This window comes from Rhineura floridana, chromosome 6, assembly GCF_030035675.1.
Source record: "Rhineura floridana isolate rRhiFlo1 chromosome 6, rRhiFlo1.hap2, whole genome shotgun sequence".
Classification (NCBI taxonomy): domain Eukaryota; kingdom Metazoa; phylum Chordata; class Lepidosauria; order Squamata; family Rhineuridae; genus Rhineura; species Rhineura floridana.
The window spans coordinates 72,028,000-72,051,856 of NC_084485.1; the positions used below are offsets into that span (position 1 = coordinate 72,028,000).

Here is a 23,857-nt window from a genome sequence, read left to right on the forward strand (position 1 = left end):
ATAAATATCGAAGCAGGTATCTTACTCTCTCGCCTAGCTATAAATCTGTCCCCTGGGTTTCCTCCACAGGGAGGGAAGGTTAGATGACATGTAATAACCCTTGCCTGCACAATCAACAGTGTTTTCCAAGTGAAGCAGCTATGAGCAGAGAATACCCTGCAGTACATACTAATACGATGCTTCAGCCTTCACTGCTTTCCTTCCCATCCACATAGCTGGGAACAGAGACAAAGAGGACAAGTTCAGGCTATGTGCTCTGCAAGACCAGCTTTTCAGTTTCTGTGCAGAGGTGTCCCATGTCTCAAGTTCCCTGCCTTTTTTCCATGAATTCTTTGATGTGCTCCCTGTTGTTGTAGAGTCCACAATAAGTTCCTAAGCAAAATGGAACCTATCTTGTGGCCGACAGTAAAAATAGAAAACAGGACTAATACTGCCTCAAGCAGTCCTTGAAAATATATTGGTAAATGCCTTTGAAAAATATCTACCTATCTCTGGCCCAGTTCCAACATAATGGGAAGCCATGACAGCAAGCTTTGGGCTCACACACATCCTCCTCCTTTTTCATAATCCAGAGGTGACTGGAAAGTTTCACTTCTGATTTTAACAAACCAGTTCCCTGTAATCTCCAAACTCAGCAAACTGTGGTTGTTTAAATTATGGCAACTGAGAATATGCCACAATCCAATTAAAGCTTCAAATCCTGGCTTGTTTTGAACCCACGGTTTAAACCAGGGGTGGGAAACCTCTGCCCTCCAGATGTTACTGGAGCACATCTGGAAAGCCGCAGGTTTCCTACCCCAGTTTAGACCACAGGTGTGGGTAACTTATGGTTCTTCATTTGTTGTTGGACTGCAACTCCCATCACCCCCATCCAGTATCACCAACAGTCAGGAACGATGAGAACTGTAATATTAGAACTAGAATTATCACCGACACTGTACTGCACATGAAAGAGCTGAAGCCAAATTGATGGTAGAGGCAAGAGTTGAACAGGGACTTCCTGATTCACTGCTCAGCCCCTTAGCCTTTATACCACGGATGGGGAACCTGTAGCCCTCCAAATGTTGCTGGACTCCCAAATCCCATCATCTAAAAGAGGGGTCTTTATCATTTATCAGTGATGAAACTGTACACACTATCCCATAAGGTTCCATGATACTCATACAATCTCATTCAACAGAGCAGAAAGGACTGAAGATGATTTTTTAAAAAAAGTTTTTAAATGGGATTTTATTTATTTATTTATTTATTTAAAAGCTCGATTTCAGTAAATGTTTCTATCTAAAAATTACCTAGCTTAAAAGAAAATCTGAATTTAATACAAGCGTGTTTAACCCTATACTTATATATTCTTAAATCTGAAGCATGGCCATTTACCAAACACAGAGCTAAATGCTATTTTTCTGTGTAAAAGAGAGAACTATCTTGATGCTAATAAAAGGCACTGTAATGTACTATACTTTCATTCTGTACTTTCTACTGGATCCAGGGACTGGTAGGTCATCACCAGTGCTGGCATTTTGGAGATGCCATCTTCATCTCACCAGGATCATCACCTGAGCCCACTGTCCTGCCCAGAGCCTGAGACGGAGGTGAGGCTTGGTTTAATTCATTTTATTAGTTTGATGGTTACATTCAAAGCAGTGCGCTTCATACACCTGTCTATTCTGACTCACTGCTTGCCCTAACTAGTCTAACTAAGCAGTCTCTGCAGCGTGTGGGGAGAGTTGACTCAGCACTAGAGTCTGGGTGGGCACCTGCTTAAGTAGGGAAGGTCTTTGCCCGTAACCGATGGCTCCTCCGCAGTTCCACTCTCTGATAGTCCCGCTTCTTGCGCCTTCTTGGGCGGGGTGAGGGGGGACAAGCCTCCAATGCCCCATCCGACAGTGGTGGTTCGCTAGGTGACAGCGTGACCTCAGAGAGTGGGAAGCTGGTTGGCAGGGAAGTGTTTGAAGTGCCAGGCTGGGATTCTGGCGCAGGAGGGGTTGGCGTGCGAAGGATTGCTTCCCAACGGCTCAGGAAGGGAACTTGCCTCGACAGGAGGGATGAGTGAGGAAGTCTGAGGACTGACAGAGTCCCCCCTCCTATAATGTCCCCAGGGACCTCATCCTCATCTGACTCCTCTCCTTGACCTGACTCCCCTTGCGCCTGGGGCGCAACACCCACATGGATGATCATACATTCCTGTTTTATGCCCTCCACTACCTGAGTTCTATAATGTTCTCAATTCCAACTATTTATAATTCTACTAACCAAAAAGGATGACTCCTTTTCCACCACAAGAAGAAACACTACTTTTGTTAAGTACATATCATTCCTTCTTTCTGGAAAGTTCTGGAAACCCGTTACAACCTGATCCTATACATATATACTGTGAAGTAAGTCACCCTTTGTTCAATGGAAATTTCCAACTAATTGTGCATAAAACTGTAGCCTTAGCTTTTAATAAGTGATCTTGTTTATCCTTGTATGTGTAAGAGTGAACCATACAGAAATCTGTCTCCTGTTTTGAAAGCAGACATCGGTATGTAGTGCAAAAGGCACTTGAGCTCCATGGCCAAAGGATGCTTCTAGACTGTATAAAAGCCAGGATGGGGAAGCTGGGCCCAGATGCTGTTGGGTTCAGTGCAGCCAGTACAGTGTGGTAGAGCCATAGAGCTATACTCCAAAAGCCGGCATCACTGCAGCTTAGCTGAACAGGGCTGGGGCATGTCAGGGGCAAAGTCAGGACTGTGTGGATGCACTGGGGGAGCCATTCCAGTACTACCGCAGCTGCAAAGTCCCAACCTCACAGCCACTTTGCTTCAGCACTGTCCAGGTAAGCTGCAGTTATGCTGATGTTTGGAGGGTAACTCTGCAGCTCTGCTCCACTTCAGCTGCTATTTTTTGGACTACAACTCCCATAATCTCCAACACATTGATATGCTGGCTGGGGCTGATGGGAGCTGAAACCCAACAAATTCTGGAGGGCCACATTTTCCTCATCCCTGATATACATTCAGTTGCAAATCAATATGTTTTAATTGTTTTAGCAAGCAGTTATTACGTATATTTGTATGAATTTCAAAATGAGAAACTTGATTTAAACTTGTATTTTTACTTGGTGATTTAAATCACAGATTTTTAAAATTTAGAAAAAATATTTTTAAAAACTCATTGCTTTAAATCACCTGCATTGAAATTATTCCACCCTGCTTGCTAGTACCTTGCTTGATGCATTAGTTAAGTGAAACATTTGTATTTTCCCATCTACAATATAGTTGTTGGGGTTCTGGGAAAATATAATGTTCTTCAACAGAAGTGCTACTTTTAGGGAAAATGTCTCGGTTTCATACTATAACTGAGCATTAACTGTGGATCTGTTACACTATTAAGTTAATTGACTGGAAAGGCACTTAGTGAGTGAAAGGTACTTTCCTGCCAAACTCGAAGAACTCAGACTCAAACACAGCTGTAGCTTTTTCTTTTACTGTAGTAAGAGACAGTTTCAATTTAGTGCGCTTCATGAATCTACCTACAGCTTACTCAGAACTCAGCATCTCTCTAGGCTAACTAGGCACAACTTTGTGGCATTAAGACTACAACTACTTCCCCCTCTTGGCTTAAGTAAGGCTGGGCAGGTTCCCCCTGCTTGCGTGTGCCAACTGTCACTGTTGGGAGCAAACCCATAGGTGAAGACTCGGCCTCAACTATGTCTGTGGAATCTCCCACCACATTTACCTCCTGGTGCGAGGCGAGGGCAGAGCCTCCATCACCGTTCTGTCTTCCCCCTCTGAAAGAGGAGGGCTGCTTGTTGGGGGTGCAGATGCAGGGGAAGCGTCTGGCTGGAAACAATTGGCTGGTCTGGTTGGCTCTCCGCTGGGATGTCTGGATCTGCGGGAGTTGAACTATCAAAGTCTGGAGCTGGGGCACCCACTGAGTCCAATTCCCCACTTGGCCCTTTCCCGGCTTGAACTTCCCACTCTTCCTCTCCCTCCTCTGCTCCATTCTTGTCCATCCACCCCCTCCCAGCAGGACTCACGACAGGTACAATATAATTGGCATCACCTGAAATCAGACTGAATAGATGCATCAGTGAACATAGATGTGAATGAACTCTATCACATGACTAAAGAAAGCCCAGATGATTATATGCAGAAAGAAATAGTAGTCTTCATTTCAAGAGTTCTACATTAAGCTGAGTTTTCTCTTCCATGCTTTAAGTTACTCACAATCCTCAATTTGAGCACAATATTACATGGGGAAAAGGAAGATGTGGTGTGAAGACAAGCCATACAAAAAGTGATGAGAGAACTACTTTTTTAGAATTCCACTTTGGCAAATAAAAAAGCTAATCGTTATTCCATATGACCAAAATTAAAGATGAGTCTTGGCCCTTAACACAGGATCAAGCTTTTAAACTGCACCCTTAAGCACATTACTTGGAAGTTCAATTGAAATGAGTGTGACTTATTTCCAAGTTTATTTGCTAGGAATCCAGGCGCCAGCGTTTCTGGACCACAATTCTCCATACATTACATAAAAATAACAGTACCAAATGGCTGACTTGGGAATACAAACTGGTTGTAAGATACTCAGCTACTGCCACAATGGAAGAGATATGTATTCTATGCTTACAATAATGGTGGGGGGTGGGGGGGAGCAAGTTTTGGGTTGACTTTGGTTGGTATGGCAGCAACATCACACTGGATGTTAAATCAAAGGGGCCTTTCACAGTACTCAGTGAATGGATCAAGATTGGCTTGACTGCCTCTAGATCCCAGCAAGAAATTGTCATGTGAAAACTGTGCAGAGTACTGAGAAGCTCAGGAGATGCACTCAAGGGTAATATCTGAACTGTTTTTAATTCCTTTTTTAAAAAACGCAATAAGAATAGAAATATTTACAGCAATTTGTGGCTTGATCACTTCCTATATGGGACTTCTTAAAATTAATCTGCTGTCAAGCTGCATAAGCATCTGAAACCAGTAACCTTTCTCTCTCTCTCTGATGTTTTAGTATTCCAAAACACACACAAATCAAATATGGGGAACTCTCTTTCATTCTGGCAATTGTTTTCAGGCTGAAACTTCATGATGCCAAGTTTTTTGTTAGAACTGGCTGTTATGTTCTAATATTAACCTTTCCAATCCTTCCCAGGAGAGCAGAGGATAATAATTAAAGACAAGACAGCAACTGTCCCTGGTGCAAGTATCAGACTCCTTCCTTCAAGACGCTGAAAATTCTGTAATTCCTAAGCATTGACAGAGTACATGTCTGAAAGAGGACAAATCAGAAAATAAACCAACTGTGCATCAATATAACATTATATTCAATTAAATGGAGATGAACAAACATGAATATGTTAAATGTTCACACATATTTTCTGACTGGCATGTTCATATTAAAATTATATATTAGAGAGAGAGAGAGAGAGTTTGGATATTCATCCACATATCTCTACTAATATTGTGGTACTTGATTAATTCTTCCATTTGTTCCATCATACTTTGTTCCCTTTATTTCAGACTCAGCACAAACTATTTGGGCCAAAATAAACCAATAGCTGGCAAGGGGCTGAGCTGACATAAATATGACTTTTACCACATAGTTTGGCATTGTGTCACTGTTTTTTGTTTAACCAATAGCTGCCGGGGGAGAGGGTTCAGCAGGACTGGGCCCACCATACCTGCTATTTGCATTGGATTGGAAAAGTAAGTTTCTATTGGAACAAATGGAACTTTTTCCCAATGGCTGCAATCTGTCCATCCCACCACGCACACGCACACACAGTGCCAGCTATTGGTTAAAGAAAATTAGCCACACACAACCAAGTACATGAAAAAGGGCAAAACTAGCCATAAAACTAAACTTATCTCTGTTTGTTATTTAGTTTTAAAGTGACATATTGTACGAACGCCAAGTTCCAAAGATGCAGTATATTCCCAGCTAACTCTTTCTTGTTGCAATCCCTAGGAATTTCCAAATTTATTGCGCACAACCCTCCATTTGTAGTATTAAGCAAGCACATTTTTATTTTTAAACCTTTTAGCAATAAAATCTTTTTTAAACTTCATTTTGCATTAGGAACCTGAAGAATAGCTGGGCAACAATGATTGTAGCCAGCATGGAGAACATTCCTATACATGTAGCTTTTGCATTGCATTGCGTTATTTATCTGTCCCACTGCTACCCTCTCAGCAAAACTACAGATGACAGATCTGTAATGATCTCTCCCACTGTTTTTTAAGAGCTTAAGGCTGCCGTCCTATACAGTGTCGCAGGGATGGTGTCAGGACTTGGCTAGACACTGGCCAATGGTCCCAGGACTCAAAAGGCCCCATTACCACTCTAGCTGCTTCTTCTACCAGGGCTCCTTGCTGGCACTGCTGTTGCCCCACTACTGCCAGTCACTCATGTCTCCCCTTCCAGACAAATCCCTGACTAGCAGCAGTAGTGGCAGCATTTTGCAATGGGAGCTGAGTTGATTTCCCAAAATGCAGTCCTCAGTGCTAATGTTTTGCATTTTGGACAATTTAAGATTGAAGGCTGCCACCATGCAACTGAGCTGAGCATCAGATTGCCTCCCTTTTCAAACAGCCATTGCCTCTCATTAGGGAAACACATCCAGGCCTAGGCAGAGGAGCAGAGAGGAGTGACTGGCAGCAGTAGCACCTGCTTCAGCAGCGCCAAAGGTGATCTGGGCAGTGGGAGCCAGGCTGATGCTGGCCAGGAACTAAGAAAGTGTTGTGGGCACCACTGAAGTCTGGTGCTGGCCCTGTCAAATCCTCTACTATCTAGCAGGTGCAGAGGCAAGGAGAGGTGGCACACTTCCACTCCCCCCTCGCTGTGTGGCTGGAGGAAAAGGATGGAGGCACTTCCTTTCAAAGCTGCAGTATGAGGTCAGCTACAAGGGCACATCCCAGCAGCTACAAATGTTTGCTTGGCCACCAAGGCCTTGCTCAGCAGTGGGCGAGGGCTGTTGTGACTGTAACACACACAGAGAGAGAGAAAGGAGGAGCCAGAGAGAGCAAATGGGGTGGCTCAGCTCATTTCTGGCTCTGCCTGCATCCATTGTCAGCTCTAGATCAACACTGCCTTTTCCTGTAGATCAATGGCCCTCCATCGAAAAAAAGTTATCCGCCCCTGCTATCCACATTTGGAAGTAAGTCCAATGAATTCGACTACACATGTATAAGATTACACTGTAACAGGAGCTGCAGCCCCCCTCCCCAAAATCCAATGGGAACCATAACACTGGCTAGGAGGGAACTAACCTTTCCTCCCCATCCCCATCCTGTCACATCTCCAATATCCCACAGGGGGAAATACAGATATGTGTATGGAACCTATACCGTTTCCCTGTAGAAACATATAGCAGCCATGGTGTGTATACAATTTTCGATGAGAAAACAACAAGGAGATAAAGGATTAAACTTCCCTCCCTCAACACCATGGTCCCAATCTATTGAGGTTTTTAAAAAGCTGAGATTGAGGTGATTTTTAAAAAAAAAACAGTGGGAGACCCGATCACTGAGCTGCTGTCATAAAGTCTAGTCTGGTACCCTGAAAGGGAGGAGGACTGAGCTCATCCTTTCAACTCTGCTTTGGCCCTTAGGTTATTCAACAAGATGCAGCCTGGCTCTGTGCCTTACAACTACCTAGTAGTGTAAGTTACCTGAATGTAGTAATCTACAGAAGGAGAATGGTGAAGCCAAAAGGCTTTCTACACTGAATAAGAACTAGAGGCCAACAATCACCATTGTGACCTGCCTGTGAATGGGACTGCCAGATTGTCTTGATTTTTCATTTTTCCTCTCCCTACTCCCTCCTGTGCCTTTTTTACAAAAGCAGTCTAATACACAGATATTAAGAAGGCGAAACTTCCCCTGAGAGGGCCCTGACTAGGGATTGGGAAGAAATTCAGTTTGGTTCAAATTGTGATGTGAACTTAACCTAATCAGCCCCTTCCAAAACAATATGCAGACCGAAACACAGAAATCCTTTGAAATCCACACTTCTCCAAAATTTGTGAGGCAGCTCTCCAACCATATAATATATTTTTAAAATGTGCATTTTAGGAGAAAGTGTGTACACAAATGCATATCCTAGTGAAAATAACATAAAATGCACTGTTAGGGAAAGATGCTTGCAAAAATGTGTGTATTAGGAGAAATTTGCACTAAAATGCTGATGAAGTTTTTGAAAAAATCACACACTGATGCAGAAATGTGAAGAATTGAACTTAAGACTGGAAAAATGAAAAACTGAGGGAAATCAAAATTAACAGATTCATCCATCCCTAGTCCCAACACTGAGTTGCACAGAAGTACATTTAATTTGATACGGCTTTTCACAGTCATATTCTAGCAGAGACAGAAGTGGCACTTGGTGGACTTTCCCTATTCTATGCCTCTCTTAAGAGTACAAGCTTTGGTTCTGGCAACCCTATCAGGCTCTCTCGCTCACAGTCCTCTGGCTTCCAAAGCTCCCTTGTCTATAGTAATGTCACTTTATCTTCCCTCTGGCCCCACTCCTCTGCAACCAGACACAGAGACAGTAACAGACAAAGTTTTTCTAGGTAGGAGATAAGATCATAGGGGAAAGTGCATCAGCCTAATTTCTACGTGATAGGCTGCTGTTAAAGGCACAAGAGAACAAATCTATAGGATGTCTGTCTTGCCTTGCAGCCCCTTGCAAAAGGACTGGAGGCTATATCAAAAGGAAGGTAGGAAGCAATCACAGGGATTATGGAGGGCAGAGAAGGAGAAGAGGGAGAGAGAAACCAAAGCACATACTGACCTGGGGGGGAAGCATCTGCTGCCAAGCCTTAGAGGCACCAGGATTTTCTTCTTCTCCTTGCTGCCAGAGCCAGCTTGTTCATTTGGAAGCAAGCAGTAACAGAAGCATGGAGAAGGAATCGAATCCTGCCCTCTCCCTCTGGGAAGTGCTGAAAATTGGGTCTACAGGGACAGACCAAGTAGATATGAGAAGGTATAGTGAAGATACCCAAGGGGCTCCTCTTCCTTCAGGGGACATCTTGTCCAAAGCCCCCCTCTCCCCAAAAACTACAGCCAACACTCACAGCATTCCCTTATAGCAGTTGCTTCCAGACAACCTGTTTATTAAGCATTCAACCTGATTTGTTTGCAGGGAGGTTATGTACTGTCTGCTATTCACTGACCATTCATTCTGATTTGTTTGTGAGTAAATAACAAATCTCTTGCCTTACAGCAAAAAAATCTGGCGGTTTTTTTGGAAGCAGGTTTGTTGCTCAAGAGCACCAAATCCACTTTAATTGTCTGACCTGAATTTGCTGGTATGTGACTGAATCACAACTGCAACACAGGAATAATCTGGAAGCAGCCAGAGGCAGTAGAGATATTTTCCTCCTGAGGAGGAACTTGTAGCATTGCTGGTAGTGCAGAAGGCTCTTAGCGCTTCTGCACTTTTTTTTTTATCAAGAAAACATTTGTGTGAAAGCTCAGCAACCAGAATATTTGTGTTCTGCCAACACATATTTCATAGTCAGGTTATATGGAGAATGAAAATCCTAGAAGACAATTTATATGCACATAGGTTGAAGGAAATGTATGCGTTCATCCTAGAGAAAAGGAGAAGGAGAAGGGGCGGCACAGTTGCAACTTCTATATATTTTAACAGGTTGGGATGGGGAAAAGCTCTTTTTGACCATATTATCTGAAGAAAGTACAAGAAACAAAATTATAAACATTATAGCATGGAAGGTTTAAGTTGAAGCTTGGGGGGAAAAGAACCTATTAACTCTAAAAATTAGTTCACCAATGGATCAAGTTGCCAGAACAAATTATGAAGTCACCTTCTTCCCTATGTGTATGTGTGTGTGTATGTGCATGTGCACACCAAATAAAAGCATCTGTTGGTGAAGATTTGAATTTTAGATGCCCTGCCTCAGGGCAAAAAGTTGTACTAGGAGATATGTGGAACCCCTTTGATCTATAAAGGCTCACACACCTCATTAATGACTCAAGACCAGCAGGGATGAATTCTCCAAGTTGCACATCCATTTTTGTAAGTATATATTTCATAGAATCATAGAATAGTAGAATTGGAAGGGGCCTACAAGGCCATCGAGTCCGACCCCCTGCTCAATGCAGGAATCCAAATCAAAGCATTCCCAACAGATGGCTGTCCACCTGCCTCTTGAATGCCTCCAGGGTCGGTGAGCCCACTACCTCTCTAGTAATTGGTTCCATTGTCATATGGCTCTAACAGTTAGGAAGTTTTTTCTGATGTCCAGTCAAAAACTGACTTCCTGCAACTTGAGCCCGTTATTCTGTGTCCTGCATTCTGGGACGATCGAGAAGAGATCCCGACCCTCCTCTATGTGACAACCTTTCATGTACTTGAAGAGTGCTGTCATGTCTCCCCTCAGTCTTCTCTTCTCCAGGCTAAACATGCCCAGTTCTTTCACTCTCTCCTCATGGGCTTGGTTTCCAGTCCCCTGACCATTCTTGTTGCCCTCCTCTGAACCTGTTCCAGTTTGTCTGCATCCTTCTTGAAGTGTGGAGACCAGAACTGGACACAGAATTCAAGATGAGGCCTAACCAGTGCTAAAAAGAGGGGAACTAGTACTTCACGCGATTTGGAACCTATACTTCTGTTAATGCAGCCTAATATAACATTTGCCTTTTTTGCAGCCACATCACACTGTTGGCTCATATTCAGCTTGTGATCAACGACAATTCCAAAATCCTTCTCACATGTCGTACTGCTGAGCCAAGTATCCCGCATGTTATAACTGTGCATTTGGTTTCTTTTTCCTAAGTGTAGAACTTTGCATTTCTCCCTGTTGAATTTCATTCTGTTGTTTTCAGCCCAATGCTCCAGCCTGTCAAGGTCCCTTTGAATTTTGTGTCTGTCTTCCACGGTATTAGCTATGCCCCCCAACTTTCTATCATCTGCAAATTTGATAAGCATGCTTTGTACCTCCTCATCCAAATCGTTAATAAAAATGTTAAAGAGCACTGGGCCCAGGACCGAGCCCCGTGGTACCCCACTCGTTACTTCCACCCAGTTAGAGAAGGAACCATTGATAAGCACTCTTTGAGTATGATTCCAGAGCCAACTGTGGATCCATCTAATAGTTGTTCCATCCAGCCCACATTTAGCTATCTTGCTAATCAGAATATCATGGGGCACTCTGTCAAAAGCTTTGCTGAAGTTGAGATATATTATGTCCACAGCATTCCCACAGTCTACAAGGGAGGTTACCTGATCAAAAAATGAGATGAGATTAGTTTGGCAGGATTTGTTCTTCATAAATCCATGCTGGCCCCTAATAATCACTGCATTGCTTTCAAGGTGCTTAGAGATTGACTGTTTTATAATCTGCTCCAGAATTTTTCCAGGGACTGATGTTAGGCTGACTGGTCTGTAGTTCCCCGGTTCCTCCTCCTTGCCCTTTTTGAAGATAGGGACAACATTAGCTCTCCTCCAGTAATCCGGCACTTCACCGGTCCTCCATGATTTCGCAAAGATAATAGAGAGCGGTTCTGAGAGTTCTTCAGCCAGTTCCTTCAATACTCTAGGATGCAGTTTCTTGCACCCTGGAGATTTGAACTCATTCAAAGTCATTAGGTATTCCCTGACCATTTGTCTGTCCATCTCAAGGTCCAATCCAGACCTCTCTACTTCATGTTTCCCCTGAGGGTCAAAGGCCCTTTTTTGGGAGAAGACTGAGCCAAAGTAGGAATTGAGCACTTCTGCCTTTTCTTTGTCATCTGTTATCATTTTGCCATCCACAATGAGTAGCTGTGCCCCCATTTGTGTAGAACATGTCCTCCCCCTGCAAAAATGTGTAAGGTGCTCCTTCAATCAGAAATGACCCCAGCTGGCCTATGCTCTATATAGGGATGGGGCAGAAATCCAATTCAGTTCACATTTAAAGGCAAATCTACCAAATCCACACTTTCGGGGGGGGGTTGCCACCCTGGGCTCCTTCTGGGAGGAAGGGCAGGATATAAATTTAATAAATAAATAAACAGTCAGGGGACATGGTTTTGAAAAAATGTGTATATTAGACCAAGCTTCATACAAAACTGTGTTTATTAAGAGAAATTTACACTAAAACACTGATTAATTTTCATCAGGATTTTCACAAATGGCTGCAGAAAGGTGGAGAAATGAATTTAAGGTTGGAAAAATGAGAAACTGAGAGAACCAAAACTGACAGATCTATCTATCCCTAGTTCTATAGCAGGTCAGTCAACATATTACATTAATCTCAGTTAGTACAAAACCTTTGTCAGATGAAATCTGTCATCCTGGAAGAGTACTATTTTTAAGTCCCCCTTTCCTTCAAATGTACCAGATGGTAAGCAATCCAGAATAGCTGGACCTTTGGGTACAAGCTTGAATCATCATATGATTTTATGGATTCCAGGAATTATTGTTATTTGATTTATATCCCACCCTTCCTCCCAGCAGGAGCCCTACACTACAGGAATGTAGTGAGACAATTTTCATTGGGGAGGCAGAGACAAAATGGGGGAGCAGAAGGGTTGAGACATTGGTCACTATAAAAAAGGTTTTTGGAGGAAAAGTCTTCATAGATAATGACAAAAATAAACTCTAATTCATACATTTTAATTAGGACCTATGACTTGTGAAATTTACAGAAAAGCAAATCAATTTAAATACAATATTTTCCACATGCAAAATAGTGGTGTAAACTAAATAACAGTGACTAGGAAGTAAATGTATATTGTGCAAGTCATCCTACCATAATTATCTAAGTTGTTAATAACGTCTAATGCACTGTGATTCCTCTGCAAACTTGCAGAGGAACTGTTCACTTGAAATTCCTTCAAATATGTTACTTTCAAAAGCCAAGATTACTAAGTTTGCTTTTCTCTGATTAAGCATCGAACACCTGTATGGTGTCAGCACATGTGTCAAAGTTGAGAATGAATTTTCACACACAGCTGTAGATGCACCAAAGGTGAGTCCTGCAGCATACAAAGTATACATGCGTGGAAAGGCTTCCTTGTACAGGTACAATGTTTTAGTAAGCTCATGAACTGTGACTTCAGTTCTCCTAAGGCAGCTGCTTCCCGGAACTAACTACCCTGGACCCCTTTGCCATGCCAGAAAAGCAATTAAGAGAATTTTCACTTTAAAAAACAAATTAATACCTATAAACATCACTTTTCATAAGGAAATGCTTGACAGCATCACATAGGAACTATACGTCTCTCCAAACTACAGGTGCTAGAATTAACTGCACAAGCACACAGTCTCTATTCTACAGAAAGGCCTTGGGCTAGCCAGCTAACACTGCTTCTGATGGCTCTACCAGCAAATGTCACATGCCCTATTTTCGTAGTACAAAGTTAAATGAGATTAATTATTTATAATGATTCGTACAGTTGGGTGTAGGTCTAAACTGTTGCAACTAAGGCTCTAGCCACATTATACTCTTCAAAACCATTTTGAAAGGGTATCTTTTTCAACTTTTTTAATGAACTAGGGAACAAATGCCTCCCAGACACACAAGCACACACAATATTCCAGCTCCCCATTGCCTGATCTAAGTTAGTAAGGACATTAGGCTTCCTGGGCCTTGGAGAGCTAGCTCAGTCACCTCTCGGCTTCTTCTCAGGTCCTGCCCCGGACTCGACTAGGCTGCTGCACAGTCTAGACCTCAAATCCTAGGCACACCCACCAAATGCACTAATAGCACGCGCCACCTACAGAAGCTGCCTGAGCACTATAGGGGAGGGGGATATCAGTGTTGCCAACAAGAAAATAATTTCCCCACCAGACCCACGCCCCAAATCCACCAAAATCTGACCTTAACTCACTACACACCATGTTTGAAAACATTCTTGCATTATTGTGAAACACTGTTATGAGGAATCACTTAACAAGATGGGTAATAGAATTTTAAAGTATTAGCAATGGTTGGTGTGTTGTATTTAAGTTTGGAACTGCAGATATAAATATGTGTGTCTTTTAGACCTGAGAGAAGTATGGAGGTTTTGCATTCCTGGCTTTTTTAGATTTAAAAAATGCTTTGCGCGTGTTTGGTTGGTTACTCTGAGAACAGGATGCTGGACTAGGTGGGCCTTTGCCTGATCCAGCAGGCTGTTCCTGTGATGATTATAAGATGTACTGGGTTTACAAAAGATACCCGTTGTGGAATTACCTTATTAAATACAAACAGAGGTTCTTCATTGGTGAGGCAAGTGCACTCTGTGCAAGCTCAGGCCATTTATTTCTGAGGCTTATAGTTTCTAACCATCACATCTCCTTTGGTGGTGCTTAGGCTGCATCACATTTTGATTGGGTAGAATATTGCCTGCACATTTTGCTTCTCGGTAAGACAATTGGCAAGAACCTCCTTGTCTTTATACCTTTAAAAAACAAGCACTCCAGAGGATCTGGACACTTGACTTAAAAATCCTCCTCTCCATTTTCCTCTGGTATCCTTTCAATCAAAGGGGTAGCCAACTAGCCATGGCTTACAGCAAAAATGCAAACAGTCAAGTCGCACTTTAGAGACTGTACATAGGAACAGAAATGCAAACAATGAAAAATACAAGAAAATATCCAAAAGCATTTTTTTTTAAAGGCTAGGGTTTGGCAACACAGTTTCATGAAATACATAATAGCAGGGGAAAAATGAAACTGAAGTATTTGTAAAAAAAACCCCACCAGATTCTGACCATAAAATGTTTGACATCCACAAGATTTCCCACTAGGCACTAGACAGAAAAAAATTGCCACCAGACATGCACTTAAAAACAGTAGATTTTAGTGGGGAAATCATCAAATTGGCAACAATGGAGGAGATGCTCTGCAGTGCATCACAATATTGTCCTTCCCATCTTGCCTTCCTTCAATTGCATACCCTTAGGTTTGCCAACTCCCACCCTCATCCATCAAGATTTGTGTTCATTCACACTTTTAACTCTTATATCTGCTGTGTTGGTATCTACCCCCTTTTATCCATGAGAGAAATATACTGTGGATTCTCGAGGCGAGATCTTTATTGATTATATCCAGTCACATTCTTGGCCTAATCCCTCTTGCCCCTTTTCCCTCTCCTCCCAGCTCCTCCCCTCAACTACTAGGCCCTGCTCAAGACAAACTTCTTAAACTCAAACTTCTTATTAACAGAATACAACAATGTGTTCACATTCCCTTGGTAACTTTGCCCTGCCCCTCTCTTTGGATGCCTAAACTGTATTTCTAAAAGCTCAAGTGAAGTTTTAAGCCAGAAGTTTGGGGACTGAAGGAAAATTTCATTTGGGGGGCAGAATTATCATTTGGGGGTCAATGCCCTCATTTCCCCCCTCCCCATCGCTACATCCCTGATGGATTCTATTCCCAATGTGAATGGTGGCAGATGGCAGAAAGATGCCTTTTGACACAGTGATGCTTTATAATGGCTATGTTTGAACTTCAAGCTACTCTATGGTTTAGTGTAGGGATCCCCAATCTCTTTGCATTTGGGGACACACTTGAAAATCTAAGAAATTGTTGTGGGCACCACAAAATATCCATTTCACAGGGAAAAAACCCTGGTGATACTCAGAGCCTCCCCTAACAAGCAAAAGCTTATTCTGTCAAAACAAATAAAACACAGACAAAAAAAGCAGAAGAGCTCCCCTCTCCACAAAATCAGACAACCTCCTTCCACCACAACAAAAAAGCCACCCCTCAATTTAAAAAAACAAAAACAAAAATAAACTGGGATGGGCAAGGGGTCTTGGCAATCTCCAAAGAGGGTATCTAAGGGTGCCTTGGTGTCCAGAGACACCATATTGGGGCCCTCTCTTGCCAATCTAACCTGTGACAACTTAAGCACAAAAAGGCCCAAGGCGAACGAGTCTAACCTCCTCTCAGGCTGACTAGCTCTGTCTTCAAGGCAGCTGGGAGGAGGAGTTTGGAAGCTTTTGATAAGTACAGCATACCATGTCATCCAAACCCTGATTCGAATGTTAACTATGGTTAATTTAAGCAAGCCACCTTCAGGAACCATGGTTTGAAGAAGGCTTGTTTGAAAGTAACTATAGCTAATGTTAACCACAATTTTTCAAGTTTGGATGACAAAACAAACTATGGCAATAATAACTGGAAGTGAAAGTTTCTGAACACCTCCTCTGCGCCACATGGGAGGAGGAGAATGGAGGGTGAAGTACACAATCGCAGGAAGAGGCTAGGTTTATTCACATATTGCTAAAGTACAGTTTAGCATGATGTCTGGTGCCTTGGACATTTTTAAATTGTAGGGTTTTTTTCTTATCCTCTCTCAACAGTGACTTTTATAGGGACAGATTATAGCATCATATTTTATTCATCTTGACCATAATTTGGAATTAAAATTACATAAGGTGGCAAAATGCAAACTGCTATAAATGATAAAGACAGAAGCCTTACACAGTCTTAACCACACGAAGTTTAATAAATACCACACTCTATTCCCCATTAAAAATACACACACACACACAATTTCAGGCAAGGTTTGCACTATAGCTCTCACCTACCTATGCATGTCTTCCCATCAGAGTGCAGCACAAACTTCACATGGCAACCACACTTTGGCCCTTGATCTGTATCATCGCAAGTGTGCTGGCATCCTCCATTGCCATAGTTGCAGGTTACTGGAAGGGGCAACAGAACACACAAACGCTAAATAGCAGCTCCCATATATTATCATCATGATATCAATTACACAGTAATTGGGTCCAAGCTGTCAGGGCACTGGAAATGCCAATCAAAATAAAACTAAATGGTTTATTTATTTATTTATTTATTGCATTTGTATACCGCCCCATAGCCGAAGCTTTCTGGGCAGTTTACAACAATTAAAAACATTAATACTTCAAGGTCATTCATCAGATCATCCAGAAGGCTTGTGGCATCAAAAACAACACGTTTTTGTAACACCTTAAAAACTAACACATTTATTACAACATAAGCTTTTGTGGAGTAGAGTATTCTTCCCCAAATCAAACAGAAAATCTGCTCCATTAGCCCAAGGAAAATCGATTTCCTTCAGGTGGCACCATGAGGAAGAGATAGATGGAAGACAAGAATTGGTTCCCAAATGGTACAGCAAGATTTTATATATATATAGTGTTGGCCCTAACTGGAGTGGGAAGGGATTGGCATTTTGACTGTGCTCCAGGTAGCAAAAGGTCTTGGTCACACGCTGATCCCAGCAACCAAACTTCCTTCCTATAAAATTTGACCACTTTAATCCATTCCACCATCTCAGTTCTGATCTAATGTAAGGGAGATTCCCTGCATTCCCAGGCAGATGTCTTATTGCACAACTGAAAGTATAGGGAAGCAATCTAGAGAAAAGAAGGCACAAAGAGAGTTTCTTGCACCAACACCACATCATTATCAGTAAGAACTGTAGTAGCCATTCATAGCCCTGGATTCCCCATGTCTGATGTGTAGTTGAGCAGACGGTCACAGCAAGCAATGCACAAGTACCACATACCTTGTATGTTTTAGAAGCACTTAGTTGCACTCCCCTAAAAAACACCTCGACTTGAAAATGTCCTGACCAAGACAATGTAGGTCATCTAATTCAAGCTTACTTCCAGCCATAATGGATCAAATTTTAACTAGATAAGCAAGAGGAGATCAGCAGGGCACTAAGTTTCATGGACATAAAATCCATTTCATAGTCTAAGTAATTATAATACACAAAGTAATGAAACAAAAGATGATTTAGGGATTAAGTCTTTAAAAAGTGCATGAGGAAATGGAATATAATTTCTCCTTGAAAGCAATCACACTTGGAAAAACTAGAACTGTCCTCAAATAGGCAGTGAAACCACAAGTGTGAACCTGCTTAAAGAAAAAGTGTAACCAGACCAGCATTTTTTTCCACACAATCTGTTCTAACAAAAAATATTTCATGAGCAGGGACACTACACCAAAAGCTTTGATCAGCCAGTATGTATGCACCCCACTTCCTGGCTTGTACCTCCTTAAAAGATGTGTGTTGCAAGACTGATGTGTAAAGAAATCTAATACTATCACTTTTCCTGGCTGCTATCTCAGTCCTATTGCTGTTTTTTAAATGGTAAATTTGTATCAATACACCTGGATACATGTTAGGAGACCATGCTAATTTCATCAGCTACTTTCTTTTAATAGTAGCTAACCATGGGCAATTTCACAATCTGGATCTGGCTAATTTGTAATCCCTTTTTAAGGGAAGGTTAACTTTTTTCCATTAGAACACTGCATCAAACATATCAGGGCAAGATTGGGTGTATGGATACATAGATATGCAATTTTTAAAAAATAAGCCCCCCAAAAAATGGAGCCTGCAGTTTTGTCTATCAGGTCTTAGTCACAGAATATGAGGTTGGAGTTGTGCATTTCTTCCCTCTTCTAGGAAATGGCACCATTTCATTAAAAATCCATCCAATGTTGCTTCTGTAGGGCTTTCATGACAGACTCTCCAGACAGTTACTTACACTTGCAGTCTCGTTGATTCTTGGTGAGCTCAAAGCCAGGTCGGCATTCACAGGCAATGCTACCCTTTGGGGTCTCCCGGCAGATGTGGGCACAACCATGATTTTTGTTCATGCAATTCATTCCTTCTAAAAGAGAAAGGAAACAACATAAAAGCTACCCATAAGACACCAAGACAAGCAAGGAAGACCTCCAGATAACCTCTGGAGCTCTGAGGCAGATTCTGTAAGGCAGCCTTTCCCAACCTGGTAGCCCCCTCCCCAGATATTCCAGACTACAACTCCCATCAGCTTTGTTCACTGGCCATGCTGGCTGGGGCTGATGGGAGTTGTAGTCCAGAAACCAGGCTGAAGGGCTGTAAACCATAACTGGGATTACAGGTTGTGCAGAAAGGCTGGTGTCTCTTCCTATTCACAGCAACAAGTCAGCAATCTGGACTGCACAACCCATGCCTGTCCCAGGCACTAGTCTCTATCAGCAGCTATGTGGGAAAGCCCACTCTGAAGCTCCCTGTATGACTAGCATGCAAGGCCTGGACCTATCGAAACAGCACACTGAGACCCTTAATGTGAGCTGTCTGGATGTTCCCATTGTTAAATGCAAGAAAGCCCTGGCTAAAAGGGCTGGACAGCCAGCTTCTGGGAATCTATCTCTGGGTAGCAATGAAAATATCTGTGGAAAGTGTACTAAGAAGAATGTGGTATAGACACATACTTTCTAAACACATGAGGAACAGCAAAAATTCCTGGTCTCCATTAATTTCAATAGCAATCTAAGCCAAAGTTTATTAAACATATACAAGTTAAAATACATATAAAAAACATAATAAATGAAAAACACAACACCAAGCCCAGTAAAAGATTGTACTAACTTTAAACACTTACCAAACCAAAGAATGAAGTAAAATTGCTTGAGATCAGCTGATTACCCTGGAAAGCTTATCTGAAAGGTAGGTTTCTGAGCCCTGCTAAAATCTTGCAGGCATAGACTCAGGCACAATTTCTATAAAAATGTACTACAATGTGGAGATGACTATCGTTCACACCCTTCTAGATGAAAATCTAGGATGCGTAATATGTGTTACATAGCTTATCACCACTTACCACTGCATTCCCTCGCATGTCATGGTATTGCCATCACTCCACAGTGGCCAAAGCTTAATGCCCAACTTTTCCCATTATATATCCCACATCAAACAGAAAACCATTCTTCAATTAGATCCTTCCAATCATTCCTACACGCCAACCCATTCCCTTCATCCTCCAGGAGTGCAATACCCAAAGTAGCCTTCTCATTCCACATCCCAGGCTCTGTTCTCCAGTGATGCTGCAGGCAGGCAATTCAAGGCCCCAGGAGGGATCAAAAGTCTCTCAGGCACTCTCTGTGTTGCAGACTTGCCAGAGGCAGCATTAGCTACAGACACTGCTGTCTGGCCAATTGAAGCTGCAAACAAAACAGGGTGCTTCTGACTCATGCCTCTGGATTGTTTGTGCTTTGCTCTGGTATGGAGGACAGCAAGTTCCAAGTATTAGCATTCATCTCTCCATGTCAGCCACCCACCACAAGCAGAAACCAGAGCCAGGAGGGCCATGCCCCCTGCCTCATGGCCTGGGAGAGCTGAAGCAGACTAGGAGTCATAGGGATTGGGTCTGTCTGCCTGCCTTGTTGCACAAGGCAGATGTTAAGGTTTGAATAGGAGAAGCACCATCAATGAGTAACCGGGACTTACCACAGAACATTGAACCCAAACACAGTATCTAAAGTGCAATGCTAAAGGCGTGTATTTGGAAAGAGTTTCATTGAATACAGTTGTATTTTTTCTGAGTTGGAATGCATAGGCCTGTAGCAGCACATAACCTAGGAAGAGCTACGTCTGAGAAACCAATGTGTTCTCCTGGATAAGTGGTGTGGAAGGGACCACTCAAGTCCCAAATATAAAAACTGGAACTCCTTAGCAACTCAGAAATGAAGAATAAGGAGTCAGGCTTCAGTAGGAGTCTTTTATTCATTAGAATATACTGTTCCTGACTCAGATGATTACAAATGAGGAATATAGCAATGAGGACCCATACAGTTATGACATGAGAGTTCATGACGTAGTAAGCATCTGTAAAAATATGTTTTCCTGCTGATCCAGGTAATAAATTGATATGATGGCAAAAAAGAATACCTAAGTGAGCAGCCATGCTCATTCTGTCTTCCTACTGCACTAAACTGTGGTGTTGTTTCTGTCTCATACAGTAAAATCAAAACTGGTCCCAGGCTATGGTCTGAAGGCACATAAGGCCAGCTCCCTGCTGAACCTAAGCAGAGTCGGGTCTGGTCAGTGCCTGGGTGGGAGACCGCCTGGGAACCATATGTAAGCCACCTTGGGTTTCTATCATGAAAAGAAAGGCAGGGTATAAATGTAATAAACAAACAAATAAATACATATAAATAAATATAAAATACATGAAATACATGAATAGAAGAATGCAATCAGTATACAGAGCTACAAATCTGTGTGTTTAACCAACCACACCCCAAGATTATAATGGATTCCTATATAATATCATACTATCCAACAGCAAATCTGGGATAAAGTATCACAAAATAATCTGAGTCTGGCTGCTATGTACCCCAAGTTCAGGGACAACAGGAGACCATTGGTGCCCATGCATTATTAAAAAAAATGAATATCTCTAAATTCAGAAGACCTTTCACTGCAGCTAGGTTCAATGTTCTGCCATCTGCTCTCTTGGATGGAAGGTACAGAAGGGTAACCTATCATGAATGGGTGCCCATGAGTAACGGGAGAAGTGGAGAGTGTGGATCATGTTTTATTATACTGTTCCTTCTATAGGGATTTTGGTAATTCTTTTATTACTCCAATTCTACAGCGTATTCCAGGTAAATCTGATGGTTTTTACTTAGCGCATTCATTGGCAGATATGAATCTACAGGTTATGGAAAAAGTGGCTAGTTTCTGTCTCATATGTACCAGTGCCAGAAATTAAGACTATCACACCAGTCCCACATATGTAATGACTGGTATTGCTAATGTGACACCCATAGATGCAACGATGCCCTTGAAAACTTCCCCTGGTACCTGCAAAGCCGTCCAGCTCACTGCCCCCTTCCTCATGAGGTGGCAAGGCTGGTTACCTTTCTTTACCCCACCCCTTAAAAATATAGAGAGCTGAAGAAGCTGGAAAAGTGACACTTTTTCTCACTTCCTCTTTCAGCTCTATGTGCTTTTCAAGGTTCAGACTGACACTCAAGCAATTGAACAGAAAGTGGAGCACTGAACGTTGAGGGAAAGGGGAGTGTATGGGGAAGAAAATAGAGCAGCAAGTGTGGGAGAAGATAGAGTGCCACAGTTGCCAGGACTGCCAGAGAAACAACACATCTCAGATCCAACAGAATCTCTTGAAATTTCTTATTTTTTCATGAGTTCCTCCCCTGTCTCCATCAAATGACAGATCACATCCGTCTCCATTGACTGAACTGTAAAAACCATGGATCTATTGCTTTCCGGTGCTGTCATGGTGCAAAAAAAGAAGGATCCGAGGCACAGATCCTTAAGGAGCACCAACTCAGACAGACTTCTGAGGATCTCAGCAGCAATTCAGATCTGTTTTATTCCTCACCATCACTATTATTTTTGGCAGGCTTATGCATCTCCTAGCAGGAGAAGGCAGAGCTCTGTGTTGCGGTCTCTGCCCTGCCAAAGAACTGCTGGCAGAAGCACATCAAGGAGCCCTTAAACAGGATCCATAATTTGTTAGCCTCTCCTCCAGTGAGCAACATATGCACAGCCTGGATTGCAAATCTGAAGGCATTTGATATTAAGTACCTTATGGAGCCCTTCATGGACATTTCATGGCCTTTTTACTACTTCTGCTGGTAACAACCCTAAACATTAATGAAGGAGGAGGAATGAGACAATGGGAAGAAAGAGAATAAGACTTCTGTCCAGACAAAAGCTTTTTAAAGAGATGAAGCATGGTGGCATTAGTACATGGAGTGGGTACGGACACATTGCAAAAGGGGTACTCAATGAAAAGCTGACATAGCCTCATATTCTTGTAACATTTGGTTGCATCTTGCTACTTTCTGGTTGGCCACTGTGAGAACAGGATGCTGGACTAGATGGGCCACTGGCTTGATTCAGCAGGCATTTCTTATGTTCTTACGTTCCTTGGAAGGTAGTCTAGAGGTGTTTGGAACAGGGAGTTGGGAAAATGTGTTGGGAAGTATAATTTACCATTTAGTGTTGCCTCTCTATATGTGTGTTTTTGGAAGGAATCCTGCTATGTTTTAGAGAGCACAATAAATACTCAACACTGTAGGAAAACAGAAGTTCAAGTAATTATGGTTCTCTCAGATGACACAAAAACTTTTGCACAAACAAACCAGAATGTAGCAGAGAAATAGTGACAGTACACAATGTATTCCATAATCTGTCACTATTTCCCTGCTACTTTGATTTTTACAAGCATATTGCAAATAAATGAATAAATAAATAACTGCACCAACACTCGATTATCCCAATATCTGTTGGGAGACAAATTCTGCCAAACACGGCCCCTCCAAGAAATTTCTGACTTGTGTTGGAGATAACTTTCTCCTACAGAAAGTAGAGGAAGCAACCAGAGGATCAGCTATACTGGACTTCATGCTAACCAACAGAGATGATTTGGTGGATGAAGTGGCAGTTACGGGAACTCTGGGGGAAAGGGACCACACCATACTTGAATTCTTGATTTTAACAGAAGCAAAAGCTGACAGTAGCCATATGCGCACCCTGGACTTCAGGAAAGCTGATTTTAATAAACTCAGAACAATTATAAGTACAGTTCCATGGCAAGTGACCCTAATGAGAAAAGGAGTCCAAGATGGGTGGGAGTTTCTAAAAAAGCAAATTCTAAAAGCCCAATGGCAAGCAATTCCAACAAGGAAAAAAGGGGGGAAACAGCAAAAGAAGCCAGTGTGGCTTCACAAAAAGTTTAGAGAGGACCTGAAAACAAAAAAGGACACATACAGGAAGTGGAAAGAAGGCCAGGCCACAAAGGAAGAGTACGGGCAGGTATCACAAAATTGCAGGGATGGTGTCAGGAAGGCTAAAGCTGAGAAGAAGCTGAGGCTAGTGAGAGATGCTAAAAGCAACAAAAAAGCTTTCTTTAGGTACGTCCATAGTAAAGGACAGAGAAAAGAAATGGTGGCACAGCTACTCAATGAGGATGGCAAAATGACAACAGATGACAAAGAAAAGGCAGAAGTGCTCAATTCCTACTTTGGCTCAGTCTTCTCCAAAAAGAGGGTCTATGACCCTCCTGGGAAACATGACATAGAAGGGTCAGGATTGGAGCTTGAGACTGATAGACAGTCAAAGAATACCTAATCACTTTGA

General features: G+C 42.3%; 1 protein-coding gene across 14 annotated transcripts in view; it reads right to left on the reverse strand.

The window, feature by feature from the left end:
- The window catches only part of SCUBE3 (signal peptide, CUB domain and EGF like domain containing 3), a 230,431-nt gene that overhangs the window by 67,941 nt on the left and 138,633 nt on the right, over positions 1-23,857 (reverse strand). For 7 of the 14 annotated variants that reach the window (XM_061632340.1, XM_061632342.1, XM_061632355.1 and 4 more), the window contains 2 exons: positions 18,468-18,593; positions 16,512-16,628 (listed from right to left, as the gene is read on the reverse strand). In XM_061632340.1, the coding sequence (XP_061488324.1) occupies positions 16,512-16,628; positions 18,468-18,593 (243 nt within the window). The other 7 variants (XM_061632341.1, XM_061632344.1, XM_061632349.1 and 4 more) reach the window with 6 other exon arrangements.